Source organism: Bos indicus x Bos taurus, chromosome 6 (assembly GCF_003369695.1).
Source record: "Bos indicus x Bos taurus breed Angus x Brahman F1 hybrid chromosome 6, Bos_hybrid_MaternalHap_v2.0, whole genome shotgun sequence".
Lineage (NCBI taxonomy): Eukaryota > Metazoa > Chordata > Mammalia > Artiodactyla > Bovidae > Bos > Bos indicus x Bos taurus.
This window is the reverse complement of record NC_040081.1, coordinates 90,287,931-90,306,033: the sequence shown is the minus strand read 5'-3', so window position 1 is coordinate 90,306,033 and position 18,103 is coordinate 90,287,931. Positions and strand designations below refer to the sequence as shown.

At 44.2% G+C, this 18,103-nt stretch overlaps 1 protein-coding gene across 1 annotated transcript in view; it reads left to right on the top strand.

The window, feature by feature from the left end:
* Window positions 1–273: 273 nt before the first annotated feature.
* Window positions 274–18,103, top strand: part of PPEF2 (protein phosphatase with EF-hand domain 2) — a 32,991-nt gene continuing 15,161 nt past the window's right edge. The window contains exons 1-9 of the mRNA XM_027544777.1: window positions 274–360; window positions 5,870–5,997; window positions 6,135–6,192; window positions 7,119–7,294; window positions 8,607–8,721; window positions 9,976–10,022; window positions 10,519–10,685; window positions 11,236–11,272; window positions 11,355–11,504. Of these exons, the coding sequence (XP_027400578.1) occupies window positions 306–360; window positions 5,870–5,997; window positions 6,135–6,192; window positions 7,119–7,294; window positions 8,607–8,721; window positions 9,976–10,022; window positions 10,519–10,685; window positions 11,236–11,272; window positions 11,355–11,504 (933 nt within the window). The 5' untranslated portion in view covers window positions 274–305. The remainder of the gene's footprint in view (window positions 361–5,869; window positions 5,998–6,134; window positions 6,193–7,118; window positions 7,295–8,606; window positions 8,722–9,975; window positions 10,023–10,518; window positions 10,686–11,235; window positions 11,273–11,354; window positions 11,505–18,103) is intronic.

Genomic DNA, 18,103 nt, shown 5'->3' with positions numbered 1-18,103 from the left:
AGACTGAAAAGGAGAAGCTAGTAGGAAGGATGAAGACGGGAGAGAGATGAGATGACGCATGGAGGGAGTTTTCAGGGGAAGGACATCTCATGTGCTGGGGAGGTGTGGAGTAGGGTGCTATCACATGATAACTTTATATATATTTTCATGATGTGGGAGACAAGGCTCATAGGTAGTTTGCTCTACCTGAACTAATATTCTACCCAAATCTCCCTGTTGTAGGTTCCCTCTTCCTTTTGTCAGCAAACAATTCACTCTCCCTTGGACCTGCTATCTGCGTCCTGCAGAAACATCGCACTTAAGTTATGGGAAGCGGCACTTCAACCCAACACCACTTTGCTTTCCAGAATGCAGAGAAAGGTATGTGCTTCCTACCTTCAGCCTAACTGTGGGGACCCCAGTGGAAGCCTGCATTGCACAGGGAGGGGCTTCTCAGGGTGGACAGGAAATCGTTATATTGCTCCTCATGCTGACTCCTGAAAATCAGCTTCTCCTCCTTGTGACATGACCACAGGATACTCAGCTGAATATCTTAGGACTTGATTAACTATATTTAATAGAATTAAAATTTACTCAAGGAGTCAGTGTTGTCCATTGAGTTTACCACAAACTCCACCTTTACAAGTGAGAGAAATAAGATTGGGCAAAAAGGGGATGAAATAGCATTCCAGGTATTCCAGTAGAGGGTAACAAAGTCATGAAGCAGGCAAAAAGAGAGGCATTTTCAAGGAACTGAATGGTTGACGTGAATCAGATAGAGAATGGCATGGCATGAGGCTGCAGAGCTGTGCAGAGCCCAGATCACTCAGGAGCAGGTAGGATTTAAACTTCATTCTAAAGGCTTGAAGAACCATTGTAGAATTCAAAACATACATAAAAGACTCTTCTGGCTTCCATGAAGAAGGGATTGTGGCAGGGATTGGAGTGGGTGGTGTAAGAGTAGAAGGAAGAACAATTTAGAAGCTAAAGGTCCATATAGTCAAAGCTGTGGGTTTTCCAATAGTCATATATGGATGTGAGAGTTGAACCATAAAGAAAGCTGAGCACCAAAGAATTGATGCTTTCAAACTGTGGTGCTAGAGAAGACTCTTGAGAGTCCCTTGGACAGTAAGGAGATCAAGCCAATCAATCCTAAAGGAAATCAACCCTGAATATTCATTGGAAGGACTGATGCTGAAACTGAAGCTCCAATACATTGGCCACCTGATGCGAAGAGCTGACTCAGTGGAAAAGACCCTGATGCTGGGAAAGATAGAAGGCAGGAGGCGAAGGGGAGAACAAAGGACAGATGTTGGATAGCATCACCAACTCAACGGACATGAGTTTGAGCAAGCTCCAGGATATGGTGAAGGAAAGGGAAGCCTGGCATGCTGCAGGGGTCACAAAGAGTTGGACACAACTGAGTGACTGAACAAGAACAAAAGTCATCTAAGCAAGAGATGATAATGCCATGGTCCAGAGTTGGTGGCTATAGAGATGGGAGAGAAGAGGATGAATTCCCACAATACTCAGGAGGTGGAATGGACAGGATCCACCTGATTACATATATGGGGTTGGGGAGAAGGATGAATCAAGATTTACGTCTGGGGTACTTCCTGGTGGTCCAGTGATTAAGAATCCCCCTGCCAATGCAGCCTGGAGAAGGGAATGGCAACCCACTCCAGTAGTCTTGCCTGAAGAATCCCATGGACAGAGGAGCCTGGAGGGCTACAGTCTGTGGGGTCACAAAGAGTTGGACACGACTGAGCAACTACACTTTTTTCTTCTTTCTGCCAATGCAGGGGATGCAGCTTTGATCCCTGGTTGAGGAACTAGGATCCCACATGCTACAAGGCAACTAAGCCTGTGCACTGCAATGAAGATCCAGCACAGCAGTCAAAAAAACAAACAAGCAAAAAAAAAAATCTATTTGAGCAACAAAATAAAGTATTAACAAAGAAAAGATTGATGTCCAGGTTTCTAGATACCTGTTCTGTGCTTAGTCATGTCCAACTCTTTGCAGACCATGGACTGTGGCATACCAGGCTCCCATATCCATGGAATTTCCCAGGCAAGAATACTGGAGTAAGTTGCCATTTCCTACTCCAGGGATCAAACCCACATCTCTTTCTCTTGGGTCTCCTGCATTGGCAGGCAGATCCTTTACCATTGAGCTATCTGGGAAATCCAGCATACCTGGGTAGGTGATAATGCCAATTTCTGACGTAAAATTAATGGAGAAGAACCAAGTTCAAGTAGAATGAAAGTGATGATTTATACACATTGGGTTTGAGGTGCCCACGTAACATGCAGGTGGAAGTGCTGAGTAGACAGTTGCATACTCAGATCTGGGTTTTGGAGACGTCAGTGGAGATCCATGCCTTTGGAAGGCATCAGAGTATGGGTGATTGTAGAAGCCATGGGGGTCACTGAAGTAGCCTAGAGTGAGAGTAAAGACAGAGCAATGAAGGAGTCTAGTACTTAAGCATCAGGTCGAAGAGGACGAGGCAACCAGAGATGTAGAAGGAGGCAAGGGAAATGATGCTAGCACCTTGTTTCTATGGGGCTTCCCAGGTGGCTCAGCTGGTAATAAATCCGCCTGCAATGTGGGAGACCTGGGTTCGATCCCTTGGTTAGGAAGATCTCCTGGAGAAGGGAATGGCTACCCACTCCAGTATTCTGGCCTGAGGAATTCCATGGACTGTATAGTCCATGGGGTCACAAAGAGTCAGACATGACTGAGCGACTTTCACTTTCACTTGTTACTATGAACTTAAGTATCTTTATAAACTCATGGCCTCCTTTCTAGTTTGGCAACACATCCCAGGCTCATCTTGCATATTTTTGTCTCCAGATTAGAAATCACTATTTCTCCAGGGTTTGGGGTGTTCGTGACCAGGCTGGTCATTACTTCCTATATTTTTTCAATGAACAGATATGGAAAATATGCATTATTTTAATGGACAATTTATACTTAGGATCACAATAATTTTACCTAACAACTTTGACATTCTATCTCCTTTCTCTTTATTAATAATGATACCAGTATGGTATTATTTACTTTGTCCTACAGTATATAAATCAGAAATACAATAACAGTACTATTACAACAATATGATTACTGAAAACTCCTTAAGACTTCTTTGTAGTTCTTTTTGCCCTTTGAGTATATCCACTTAGGCATATACAATTCCTGAATTTTCAAGTCATTTGAAAGAACTCTTTTCTACATGGTTATGCCAGCAGTGCATACAAGGTTAGATTTGCTCATTTAACATTTGCTTTTTAAACATTGATTTTTTTGTTTTGATTTAAATTTGTTTTATAATTTTATAAAACATGTATACAATTCACATTCCAATTATCTGGTGCTGCATAATAAACGGCCTCAAAACTTAGTGGCTTAAGACAACCATTTTATTCTGCTCGTGATTTTGTGGATCAGGAATTTGCCAAGGGCCCAGCTTGATGGTTTGCCTATGACCCTCAGGACAGCTGCAGCTGGAGGTTCAGCTTCCGGGATGGTTCTTCACCTGGACTTCTGTCTCCCCAGGTGGTTGCCTGGTCCTCAGTGTGGAGTTTTCACAGCCAGGTGTCTGTAACTTTTCCCATAGGACGTGCTCTGCACAAGGCTGAGGAGGGGAAACCCAAGCATCTTATACTGCACTGTAGGGAACGGAGGATGGAGTGGAGGTCCTTAGACTACGCTGTACCTCACAGCGGCCATCTCAATGAAAGCTAACCCAGGTTCTAGATGGAGGCTTGGGAGAGTGGACACAGAGGTACTACCCGCTTTCCCCGCTCTGAGTAGCCGAAGCGGAGCTGAGTCTATGTCTAGTCGGCAGCATTTGCCTTAAAATGCCTGAGGCAAGGAGTTAGCAAACGACATTTTCACGGAAACTTGGTGGCCATGATGTTCCTCAGTGTTGCTCACACTTCGGCACAAGTGAGGATGATGCATGGAGCTTGTTAAACCTGCAGATTCCTGGGTTCCATGTCAGAGTCATAGTGAGGAGCAGATGTCTGTGTGTTTGCCCTGAATTCCTAAAGCGTTACTTTAGGTAAGGACCACTTATTCTGGATGTTGCATTCACTATTCTGAATGGGGATTTACATAATTTAGTCTTTGTCACTTACTATTTTGTGAGTGCCTTTGGAACATACTTAGTGTATGACATTTTTTTTCCTCCCAGAAAATCAAATTCAGCTTTGCTTAAATTCCTCTCAAGGTTCTCTTTTCCCACTCACTGTTGGATCTCCTCTTAGGGATATCAGCAAGAATTCCATGAGCTCTCTAATGCCAGCTAAATATATTAAATCAATCGGTCTGCTTTTCACGAGGTTGACCTGAGTGAACCTGCCGGGTTTCCTTTGTAATCCAGCTTTATCCACAAAGGCTCCATTCATCCCCGAGGGCACTTTCAGGCCCAGGAGTTTAAGGAGAGTCTAGTCACTCATGTGGACAGCTGTCCTCTTCTCTGGCAGCAGTAGTTGACTGCAGGTCCTAAAGCTCAAAGGAAGAATGAAACCTCCTCAAGCCATCCTGCAGTACATGAGCACCCAGCACAGGTCTTAAGTCCACAGACTGCCCTTCAGATTGGACAGTCAGCACCACCCTGGATGTGAGGTGATGGGGATACAAGCCACAGGGATAGAGTGAATATGGGGACAGCAAGCACTGACCCCCACCTGACATGATAGTATGTAGTGATGCACGTTTATTCTCCCCACTCATCATCTAGTTCATCTCCTTTTCTAGATGAGGACTCTGAGGCCCAGAAAGTTGACTGGATTGAGGCTACATAGCTGGTCAGGGCATTTCCAGGCTCAGAACCAGACTCCTGACATCCTATCTATTGTGTTAGTCGCTCAGTCGTGTCTGACTCTTTGCAATCCCATGGACTGTAGCACACCAGGCTCCTCTGTTCATGGAATTCCCCAGGCAAGAATACTGGAGTGGGTGGCCATGCCCTTCTCCAGGGGATCTTCCCAACCCAAGGATCAAACCCAGGTCTCCGGCATTGCAGGCAGATTCTTTACCATCTGAGCCACCTGGTATCAAAATATCCTTCCCACCCTGTGACCCCCGCATCATCCCACTCCATTTTCTTTTTCTTTTTTTGCATTTGAATGTATTTATTTTTTTATACAGTTTTCAAAGGTGAATTTCCATTTACAGTTGCTATAGAATATTGGCTATATTCCCTGTGTTGTACAATATATCCTTGTAGCTTATTATATACCTAATAGTTTGTACCTCATATCTCCACCTCTATATTGCCCCTCCCCACTTACGTCTCCCACTGGCAACCACTAGATCTGCGAGTTGTTCTCTAGATCTGTGAGTTTGCTTCCTTTTTGTTATACTAGTTTGCTTCCTAGTTTGTTGTAGTCTTTAGATTCCACATATGTGATATCACACAGTATCTGCCTATCTCTGACTTATTGCACTTAGCATAATGCCCCCCACGTCCATCCAAGTTACACACACACATACACACACAGATACATGTGGCAAAACTTCATTCTCTGTTAATGGCTGAGTAATATCTGCATCTTCCCACTCTTCAAGTATACCGCAACCTTGCAGCCTCTCCAGTTTACATGTCCTTCTCAGAATCCAAGCTTTCCACGTCTACATGTATAAATGTTTTCATTAAACAGTGGGAATTCCAATAACCCTCCATGACATGAGTATAACAGGTAAGACTGGAGGAGGGATGGGGGCCGGAAGGGGGACTCGGGCTCCCTGGCCATCAGTGGGGTAAATCCTTCCTATTTGATGGCAAAATGTAGTGCTTTCCCCCCATCTTGCCTCCTGCCACCCTCAGCTTCCCGCTAGGCCCCAGGAGTCCCATCTCACAAACTGGCTTTTCCATCTGTGTCACAGCCTTCAGGGCAGCAGCCCTGATCCAGAGGTGGTACCGACGCTACGTGGCCCGCCTGGAGATGAGGCGGCGCTGCACCTGGAGCATCTTCCAGTCCATCGAGTATGCCGGGCAGCAAGACCAGGTCAAGGTGTGCCAGAATGTGGGACGGGACCACCTCCAGCTCTGCCCCTCAGCCCCCGGGCAGCAAGCCCCAGGGGCCTGGAAGGATCACTCCTGGGTTCCCCTTCTGTCTCTAAAGCCATAATTGCTTGGGTTTCTCTGCAGCTCCACAATTTCTTCAGCTACCTTGTGGATCACTTCACCCCCAGCAGTTACAATGAGAGTGAGTATGAAATGCCGCCCGGCGGGTCCTCAGGTCTGAGGGTCAGAGATATCAGGGTGAGGCCAGGGGTGCACGGGGAGTGAGAATGTGAATCTAGTGACGGCCAGGGAATGAGCGAGAAGGTTCTCCTGGAAGCAGACCTGGAGACAAGAGTTTGAGCACAAGGAGTTTATTTGGTAAATACAGGAAGCACTGGGAGGTGGAGGAGGGGCTCAGGAAAGGGGAGGCACACAGTGAAGGAGTAGGGAGCTAAACCGGCAGTTTGTCCCGGAAATAACGCAAAACACAGCCCAGGAAGCCTCCAGCCTGAAGGCAGCAGGAACTGGAGTCTGTGTCAACTCCTGAGAGTCACTGGTGGGAGCTGCTGGGAGGGGCGGATGGGAGGGGTCATTCACGAGCATCCGGCCTGTCTGCAGATCCCGGGGAAGCCCTCTGGTAGCTGTGCTGGGGCGGCCTTTGGAAATCAATTGCCCGAGAGTCTGAGGCATCTGCCGTACTAAGTACCCCAGAAATGCCTGTGAACTTCCACTTAAAATTTTCTTTTAAGAAAATTAAATGTGCATTAATTTTTTTTAAACACCATCCTTGTAGAGAAGGGGGACAAAAAGAAGCAAATGTAGAAAAATATGGGAAACGTATTGAAAATATGTTCATTTCCCCAGTACCCCTTTCCTCCTGCTTACCAACCTAAGCCCCTAAATCTCTGTACTTTCTAAGTCAGTCTCTTAAAATAAAAGTCAAATGGCTTTGACATGATAACATAACCTTTTTCCTGCCCATCCTAGATTCTCATGACCTCGCCTTCTACGTTCTCCTCCCCTGCGTTGGCGCCCTTGCCCAACCGGCCACGTCCCCTCCAGTACGGTCCAGGGAACGGCCTGAGTCTGAAGGCCTGCTCTAAGCCTGTCCACCCTTTCTGTGCCTAGGGGACTTCCTGAACCGCATATTCACTGAGGAGCGATCCCCCCAGGCCTCCGAAACGCAGAACTGCCGTGACTACGACTCCATCGAGGTACCGGACAGTTACACAGGGCCACGCCTCTCCTTCCCACTCCTTCCTGACCATGCAACTGCCCTGGTGGAAGCTTTCAGACGAAAACAAGTAAGCTCACGCCAGGGTCCTGGGTCACCAGCAATCCCATGTAAAGTGTAGCAGCAGAGTAGACGCAATGCAAAAGGAATGGCCCTGGATTTAGGGTGTTCATGTCAGGGATCCACCAGAGAGAGCCACTCGCCCTTTTCTTAGCCAGGACCTTGTGGTTGATCAGCCGGGTTTTATATATTGAAAACCCCTCCTCCTAATCATGTAATCTCTTTGTTCATTCATCTCACAGATATTGAGCACTGCCATGGGCAGGCACTGTTGCAGATACTGCACTGAACAGTGAACAAAACAGACACAAATCTCTGCCTGCAGAGGGGTAACATTTTAGTGGGGAGACATAATAAATAACAAATTAGTAATATATGTATAATATATCATATATACATTATATATATATATATATATAATATGTAATATATTAGGTGATAGAGCTATGTCAGAGCAAAAGCTAAGTTCCCGGTGGGAGAGATGGCACTTTTACAGAGTGATCTGGGAAGGCATCACTGAAAAGGTGATTTCTGAGCAAGGGTCGAACATGGTGAGGGAGTGTGCCACGTGTACATCTGGGGAAAGAGTTCTAGGTGGAGGGAATAGATGGAAAGACCCTGGGCAAGACCTCGCCTGGACTGCTCCAGGACATCAGCAAGGCCACTGGGGCTGGAGAGGAGGGAACCAGGAAACAAGTGTCAGGAGATGGAGATAGAGGGGTAAGTAGGGTAGACTCAGTCTTCTGAAGGAGATGGGGAAACCATGAGCACAGAAATGATATAATCCAGCTTTCTTTTTAAAATAGTCATACTGTTTGATGAACAGAGTGTAGGGAGCAAGGGCTGAAACAGGGAGGTGGGTCAAGAGACTACTGTAATATAGTCCGAGCTTGAAACCCGGGCGGTAAGGTAGTGAGAAGTGGCCAGATTCCAGCTCTTAGGCCAGATTCCAATCCTTCCCCTTATTTCACATTAAGATAATTCACTGCAGAAGATGGGATGATTTTCCCAGTAATGTCAGGATCACTGATACCATCAGTGTATATGCACTTCTTCATAAAACAATCATATGTTTCTCCCTAGCTAAAGGCAAGGAAGGGTTACACAGGGTAGGAAAGAAGAGGACATTGGTTTAGTATTTGAAGGATGATGAAAACGTGAACAAGGACAGAGGATGAGTGAAAAAGAAACGATCTGTGCATAGGTCCCAGGAGCAGTTTACTAGGGTCACTTAACGTGGTCTTGGGGTCATTCAGTGGTAAATTCGTCTTCCTTCATGAATATGTGTTGCTTTGTCCCCTCCATGCCCTTCTTCCTAGTAGAGGCTCCATGCTCGCTATGTCTTGAATCTTTTGCATGAAGCCAGGAAACACCTGGTACAACTGCCAAACATCAACCAGGTCTCCACTTGTTACAGCGAGGAAATCACAGTGTGTGGTAAGAGCCAGTCAGAAGTGGCTTTATGTGCTGGACATGAACCAGAAAATTCTGCCTGTTGTGGGGGAGAGAAGGGAGGGCTAGAGGGGTCCTGATGGCCACGTGGGCAGGCCAGCTTCATGCCTTCACACTGAATATATTTACATATTTATTCCACAATTACTTAAACTGGGGGTGGGGAGGGCAGGTGCCATGAAGGAGAACTGTAGGCCAGAGGGCCCAGCCTCTTCTTGATTTTTCCAAGAGATTCAGATTTGGCCCCAAACTCATGCTGTCCATTCAGAACACAATTCCAGCAAGTAACTAGACCTTCGCTTGTTAGAAGACAGTTTATTTATTGTACCTGAACAGGTCTGAATGCCTAGCAAATGATTCCTTCTGTCTACATTTCCTCTTAGAGAGAAATCCTGTTAATGACAACTTTCTCCATCTCCTTATATGATCAGTGATGTTTTAATACCCATTATAGGGGAGACTAGATCACACAGGGGCTGTAAACCAGCACTTCCAGGGCCACATGCAGCCTGTGATGTCTGCTTCAAAACGTTCTGAAATTTCTAGTTTCCAGCGTTTGAAAGTTGGGAGGATTTCATGTTAAAATCTAGATTTCCAACTTCTTGAAAAATCTTGTAACACTGACCCACATAAGTGAGTACCAGCTTCTTACTTTAAGATGGGGCAGAAATCTCTCCAGTTCTCATCCAGGCTTTCAGCCCTACACCATTCTGTCCCATTTCTGCTTTAGTAAAAATATATCATTTACTGTTTGTGATAATCATACAGAAGAAATATCATGCTTTCTGCTTTCAATATTAACTAACCTTGCAACAGGGAAGCTAATATTTTGTTGTTTAGTCATTAAGTCATGTCTGACTTTTTCTGACCCATGGGACTATATAGCCCACCAGGATCCTCTGTACATGAAATTTCCGGGCAAGAATACTTGAGTGAGTAGCCATTCGCTTCTCCAGGGGATCTTCCCAACCCATGGATCAAACCCACGTCTTCTGCACTGCCAGGTGGATTCTTTACCACTTAACCACCTAGGAAGCAGCTAATTATTTGTCCCTGTCTTGTATATGGAAAAATGAGTGACCATAAGTTTATCATGTTTTCCTGGGTATTTTTATTTAAATTGAGTTACAACTGACATAATATTGCATTAGTGTTAGGTATACAATGAGTATTTTTTTTATAGTAAAAATTAGAAACAATGGTGTAGATCATTCAAAACTGATATTTTTTCTTTGTTAGGAGATTTACATGGCCAGTTGGATGACTTAATATTTATATTTTATAAGGTATGAACCCTCAAATTATGTTCCTGTCTTGTTCTGAGGTTTAATTTAGAAGTTCACATACAGTATCTATTAAAAAATGCTTAAGTATTACTTGTATTTTAAAATATTTTAGAGTAATATTTGCTACTTTGTAGCAAATGCAGAATGTAAAAATGATTATTGTATTATAGTGTATTTTTGTAGACTGTTTAAAAAACAGAAAATCTATGGTTAATAAAATCATTATTTGGAAAAAGAAAATCAAGTACTAAATAGAGAAAATTATTTATTATCAAAGCAACTGAAAGCTATTTACATACCTATTTTTAGTTACCAAATGCTCTGTATAGTGATAACTATTCCACTAAGAGGAAATGTAGATGGAAGGAATCATTTGCTAGGCATTTAGACCTGTTCAGGTACAGCACTGGCTTTCAGGCCTGATGTGACTGTCAGATGCACAATGGCTTGACCCGATTTCCTATGTTTCTTCTTGGACTTGACTCTCGTTTGGAAGAACGGCCTCCCATCACCAGAGCGGGCCTATGTGTTCAATGGCGACTTTGTGGACCGAGGGAAGGATTCAGTCGAGATCCTAATGGTTCTGTTTGCCTTCATGTTGGTTTACCCAAAAGAGTTCCATCTTAACCGAGGAAACCATGAGGACCATATTGTGAACTTACGGTACAAACCAAAACACGCCTGGAGATTTGGTCTTTACTGGTTGCGACTGTGAAGTTATTTTTCCAGAGCTTCTTCTTTGTTAGATGCATTTTTAAAGCAGTCTTCAAGTTTATAAAGTGGAATACACAATATATACCATTTTAAAAGATTTTCTTAAAAGTTTACATATTATCCTACTGTTCTAATAAAACTATTACATTTGTTTTCACATGGCCAAACACTTTAATCATACAAACAGTAAGGGTTCACTATAGAAAAAGTACAAAATATAGATAAGCAAAAGAAAATTAAAGTATCCCATATTTCTACCCACAGATAATATTATAATTTTAAAGAGTTGGCAATTATTTTGCAATATTTTTTCTCTATATATTTTTTAAATTTATTTTTGATTGGAGGATAATTGCTTTATTATATTTTGTTGGTTCCTCCTATACATCAACATGAATCAGCCATAGGTATACATATAGAATTTGCATTTTTATAAGAATGTAACTGTGCCATACATAATATCGCTAAATTTAATATCTGTTTCTGCTTCTAACTCTAGATATGGTTTTACCAAGGAAGTGATGCATAAATATAAGGTACGTAGCTCTTAAAAGCAAAAGTTTCTCTCAGTGCAGATAAATCAAGTGCATTATTTAAAACTTAGTATCATGTTTTCAGATACACGGCAAGAAAATACTAAAACTACTGCAAGATGTGTTCTGCTGGCTTCCACTGGCCACTCTGGTTGATGAGAAAGTCCTGATTCTTCACGGTGGAGTGTCAGACAGGACTGACTTGGAGCTCTTGGCTAAACTAGACAGGCACAAGGTACTGACTGAGCACTAAACTAATGTGGATTTCTGTATAATGCCAGGCGTTGCTGCCAACGAATGTAAAACAGATGTCATCTTGACTCCATGCTGACTCCAGCTGACTGATAAGGGCTAAGAGAATCCATTAAATCTTTGAACAGAGGATTGGGAATCCACTGCTGGAGCAGGTGTGCTGTGATCCATTCACATTTGCCATGGATGACAGTGGGGAATGGGAGCTACTGCCATCTGTCGAAAGCCTCGAGTCCTAACCACTGGACCTGCCAGGGAACTCCCTAGAACTTTGCTTTCTAATTTTCCACTTCCAAAATGAAACAGAAAAAATAGAAACTACTGGGGTATAAGGTATTCTGTTTTTTAAATTCCCCCTCCTCCTGCTTGTTTTTGTTAAGTTCCTTTAGGACAAGTATTGATACCATCTCTGGTTATTTTGTATTTCTGCTAGCACTTTCCTTGCATATAGTAAGTGCTTAAAACATGGTTGTTGAGTTTAACTGCAGGGATTGAGACCCTGCAAGCTGTGCAGTGCAGCCAAAAAAAGCAGCAATGATTCTGTTTTCTTTTAATCATAGACTCTTACCCTTGAATCGTATATTATAGCCTCTCTCCTCCAACTGCCCATCCACACAGGAATGAATCCCTGCTATGACATCCTTGAGCAGTTCCAAAAACAGAGAACTCATTTACATAAGCCAGTCTACTCTGGGCAACTCTAATTGATGTAGAGTAAGTTCTGTATATATGAACGAATTTGGTTCTAAGAACACATTCATAAGTCCAGTTTGTCCCAAATTACCCTAGGTTCCCAACATAATCAGCTATACAGTACTGTACTGTATTAGGTTTATAGCACTTTTCACACAAATAATACATACATTAAAAAACAGATGCAAAAAACACTTTAAATCTTACAGGACGGTACCTTGAAAAGTACAGTAGTACAGTTTAACAGCTGGCACACAGGGGCTGGCAGGCATGTCTTTGAAAGTTTGCAACCTGTTCATATAGGTTCATATATGCAAAGACTTACTGTAAAAGTCTATACTGTTGCGGTTCAGTTGCCAAGTGGTGTCTGACTCTTTGCAACCCCATGAACTGCACCACACCAGGCCTCTCTGTCCCTCCCCATCTCCCAGAGTTTGCCCAAATTCACATCCATTGAATCTGTGATGCCATCCAACCATCTCATCCTCTGTCACCCTCTTCTCCTTCTGTTCAGTTCAGTCGCTCAGTTGTGTCCGACTCTTTGTGACCCCTATGAGACATAAATGAAAGAGTGTGGCCTTAAAATCAGACAGACCTGAGTCAGAATCTGGAAACAGGCACTTCTTGGCTGGTGTGGCAGCTTTGTGTACTCGGTTGTCCAGGCGCCAGGGCTTCTTATGTCTTGTTACTCTGCCACCCTGAGAGTGACATCCCCATGCCCTCATGTGCATAGCTCAAGATAGCTTGCCACCACACCTGTGTTCCAAGCAATACAGTAGAGGAATGAAAGGAAGAAGAATATCCTACCCTTTAAAGACATAGTGAAGAAGTTGCAAACATCTCTTCTGCTCTCATCCCATTGGTCAGAACTTAGTGCATTCCTGTAGGCAGGATGTGGTGGCTCCTTTGATCTCTGTGGGACCATCTTAACTCCAGTGTGATGGATCCATGGCTTAATTCCCTTCAATTTCACCAGGGAAATGGGTCATGAGTATCACAAGATCCAGTCCAGCAAGATGATACAGAAATGCATGGTATGTGCTAAAAATAATAACACCTTCCACTAATTACTCTTTAATTAAAAATAAAATTCTAAAAAAAGAAAAATAACACCTTCCATAAGTTGTTCAGATACAAGGACCTTGCTATGTCCATTACAGACTCACACTTCCTAGGGTCGGCATTCTGAGAATGGTTAGGACTCCAATCTGATCCCCATTCACTGGCCTTAAGTCTTCAGGAAAATACTTTGGATAGCATCTTATGAGATCCACATCAGTGATCAGGGCCAACACGGGCTGGTTTTCTGGATGTTTATTCTCCCAAGATTTCTACAGGATCCAGCCTCCAGGACAGCAGTGGCACGGGCAAACATCTGTGGGAAACGTTAACCGCTAGAAGTAAACTTACATAGAGCTGTGAAAGTAGCTTCTGATGATTCTACATACCCGACAGTGTCTATGTTCCTTAACTGAATTCCTTCTGGATCTCAAACTAGTTCTGAAACAATGGCAGGGTCTCTAGAACAACATTTCATAGTTGCTCAACTGGCATCTGCTTCTAAGGCCTGGGCTTCCCTCGTGGTTCAGCTGGTAAAGAATCCGCCCGCAACGTGGGAAACCTGGGTTCAATCCCTAGGTTGGGAAGATCCCCGGGAGAAGGGAACAGGCTACCCACTGTAGTATTCTGGCCTGGAGAATTCCATGGACTGTATAGCCTATGGGGGTCACAAAGAGTCAGGCATGATTGAGCAACTTTCACTTCTAAGGGCTACCTTCAACTGGAAGTAGGGCAACCAGTGAGGGTTTATCACAGGTTAAAGTAATCTCCTGACAACTTTTAGCTATAGTCTTTTTAAGAGTGTGATTCCTCTTCCGTTTTGCCAGTAGATTGGGGTCGTCAAGAAGCATGTAATTTCCACAGAAGGCTTAAAGCTCCAGATACTTCTTGAGATAGTCTTGCTATAAAGGCCCCTTTATTGTCACTCAAAATGGACATAAGCAACCCAAACCTAGGAATTTTTTTTTTTTTTAGGAGAGCTTTAACAACCTCATGCATTTTCAGGCCAGCAAGGAAATGCTTCTATCCAACCAGTACAAGTGTTCACTAATAACTAATAAGGGCATAAGGTTTCCAGTGACTACTGGCATCACAGTGAAGTCACTGATCTTCTCCCAGTCCAGCACCTGGAGTCTGAACTCCTTTGATTAAAGGCAGTGTCCCAGTCTTAGGATTATTTTTAGCACACACATGCATTTCTGTATCAGCTTTTGAATTGTCCTTTGCATGTTTGGTCCTGTAATAAGCTTGCGAATCCACTAGAGGGTGCCATCTCTCCCACAGTGGGTACTCGGGTGTACATAATGTTACACCTTCTGTAAGTGTTCAGGTACAAGGACCTTACTATATGCATTATAATCCCAGCCTTCCCAGAGTCAGCATCCTGAGAATGACCAGGAGATCCCATCCAATCAGATCCCATTCATTGGGCTTAAATCTTCAAGAAAATACATAGTATCTTACCAGATCTACATTGGCGACCAGAGCCAACTCTGGGACCTAGGTGCTCCTGGCTGCTGGCTTTGCTGCTTGATCTGCTAGATTATTCCTTCCAGCAGTCACACAATCTGCTTTCTGATGTCCTGAACAGTGGACATTCATTCTTTTGGCTCCATGACAGTTTCTAATAAGGTTAAAATTTCTTCAGCAGGATTAAGTTCCTTATTCTCTGCAGTTAACAGTCCTCTCTCCAAATGGCCCTATGAACGTGAACCACCAAGAAAGCATACTTTAGAATCAGTGAAAACAGTTACTCTCCTATCCTTACATAGATGGAGGGCTCTCATCTTAGTTCTCCCTTTTGTGCAGAGATTCCTGGGGGAAAAGCTTCTGCTTCCAGGGTATTTTGGTGAGTTACTACCACATACCCAGCTTTGCATTCTTCCTAGTCCATAAAGCTGCCTCCATCTGTGAACATCTCAAGGTCTGGGTTCTCCAGTGGCTGGTCCATCAGGTTGGGATGGCTGGAATAGACTGGTTCAATTATCGGAATACAATCATGCATAAGCTCTTCAGTACTATTTGGGAGCACACTGGCAGGATGCAAGGTGGAGGCTGTTTTCAGAGTGACATTAGGATTATCCAATAATATAGCCTGATACTCTCCACATCTTCCTGAAGTTAACCAATATCCTCCCCCTCTGTTCTAGGAGGAAAAATAAACAGTGAGGGGTATGTACTGTGGCAGGTTGTCCTAATATAAATTTCTCCACTTCTGGTAAAAGATCACAGGTCACTGCTACAGCCCAAAGACAAACTGGCCATCCCTTAGTAACTGTATCTAACTGCTTTAAGAAATACTCAGCAGGCTCCTTATGCTGCCCAGGTTCCACGTCAGGACTCCAAGGCTGATTCCTTGTCTCTCATGAACAAATCAGTCAACAGGCTTTCTGATATCTGGACAACCTAAAGCCACGGCAGTTAGTTTTTTTCCTTTGATAACCTGGAATGCCCTACGGCATTTCCCTAGTTGAGTCTAGAGATTCATGTCTCCTCCTTTAAAGTGAAAGTGTTAGTCACTCAGTCGTGTCCAACTCTTTGTGACCCCATGGACTGTAGCCCACCAGGCTCCTCTGTCCATGGGATTCTCCAGGCAAGAATACTGGAGTGGGTTGCCATTCCCTTCTCCAGGGGATCTTCCCAACCAAGGGGTTGAACCTGGGTCTCCTGCGTTGCAGGCAGATTCTTTACCGTCTGAGCCAGCAGGGAAGCCTCCTTTAAAAGAGCTTCCTAAAAGGGTTTTGCAGTGAGTGCAAAACTGGGGATCCAGATGAGGCAGAACCTGGCCATTCCTAGGAATCCCTGCAGTTTATTTATTATTTATGTATTGACTATGCTGAATGGCATGTGGGATCTTAATTCCCTGACCAGGAATCGAACTCGTGCCCCCTATAGTGGAAGTGTGGAGTTTCAACCACTGGACAGCCAGGAAAGTCCCCCTGCATTTGTCTTTTGGTAGTAGGGATGGGAATCCTGGCTAGAGCTTCCTGTCAGGGTGCAAGTCTGTACTTGTGAGTTCAAAACCCAAATATTTAGCAGAGGGCAGAAAAGTGTGACTGTTTCTTGAACACCTTATAGCCTTGTTCAACCAGAAAGTTCAGAGTCAAAACTGTGTTCTGGTCTGAGGTGCCCTTTGTCTTACTAGCAATCAGAATATCATCCACAAGCTGGATCAAGGCTGCCTCGCTTAGCTGCTGCTGCTGCTGCTAAGTCGTTTCAGTTGCGTCCGACTCTGTGCGACCCCATAGACGGCCTCATACCAGGCTCCCCCGTCCCTGGGATTCTCCAGGCAAGAACACTGGAGTGGGTTGCCATTTCCTTCTCTAACGCATGAAAGTAAAAAGTGAAAGTGAAGTCGCTCAGTCGTGTCCGACTCTTAGCGACCCCACGGACCGCAGCCTACCAGGCCCCTCCGTCCATGGGATTTTCTAGGCAAGAGTACTGGAGTGGGGTGCCATTGCCTTCTCCTCGCTTAGCTGAGGGTCCCTCAAATCTTTTGCCAGGATTTCTCCAAATATCATGGGAGTATTTTAAAATCCCTGTGGGACTACTATCCAGCGGTATTCTTGCCGAACTTCTGTATCTAGATCTTGCTATTCAAATCTAAAGATTCTTAGGATTCAAAACTCATGAGTATACAAAAAAAGGGAATCCAAGTCTAATGCAGTAAGCCAACACAAATCTCCAGAAAAAGTTCTGAGCAGAGTGTATGAGTTAGGGACTCCTGGATGAATATCTTCTACAGTTTGATTAACATCCCTTAAGTTGTGCACAAACCTATATTCATCTGGGCCTGGTGTCCAGACAGTAAAACTGAAGTATTATAAGGTGACAGCAGGGATGTATTAAATCATGTTCCAGGGTTTCCAGGGGGAATTGAATCCATTTTTCCCCCTTTTGAATGGACTCAACTTCCAGGTGGTTGCAGCAAAGAAATTTTTCCAAGGGTCCCTGTTACAGTCACCAAAAAGTTGAATCCCCAATTGCCAGTCATTAACAACTTAATCAGATACAGATGGACAAGGACAAGACAAAAATGAAACCAAACCCAGATGGGCCCCGGGCTTTTCACTTGGGTATGGAGTCAGAGCTTCCCATCAGTCTAGGTACAGGTGAATATCTTAAACAGGGTTACTCATCCAAAAGACATCTTCTCACCCCAAGATGTCTTCCAACCCCAAATCCTCCAAATCACCTCCTAGCTACAAAACTAAGCACTGAATGTTGGCTGCACCTCGCCAGGAAACCCAGGGGATCCTCCCTGGAACAGACGGACAAGGGGACTGTTTGGACTCACCCACAGGCTTTTAATACCAGCAACAGGCTGACCAACCATGGGCAGCAGGTCCATCTGGATTTATCTCCTGGCTGGTGTGCCGTATTTGTTACCGAACCAGGTTCCCTCTGCCCTAGCTTTGCAGCCAAAATGCTGAGATGCCAAAGTTTACAGCAAAGAGAGGGTTTATTCACAAGGCAGCCAAGTGAAGAGGCTGAAGAACAAATCTCGAATCCTCTTCCCTGAAGGCAGGGGGTTTGGGGTATTTATGGGAGAAAGAAGCAGGGCATCTGAGCTGTGAGAGGAGTGGTGGGGAAAGGATAAGGAAAAGCTGCAGTAATCGTGGTTCTGAGCAGGCGTAACTAGGCTACAGGCTCTGCACCTTCAAAAGGGCACTAATGGAACTCTCGAGCATGCCTGGTTGAAGGGTCAGTGGTCCCATCCAGTCTTAGTCAGCTCAGCTGGAACTAGATACAGCTGATTCCAAGTTCCCAGAAAACAACTTGGGCACACATCTTATTTAGGCCACATGCTGCTTGGAGGACATGCATGTC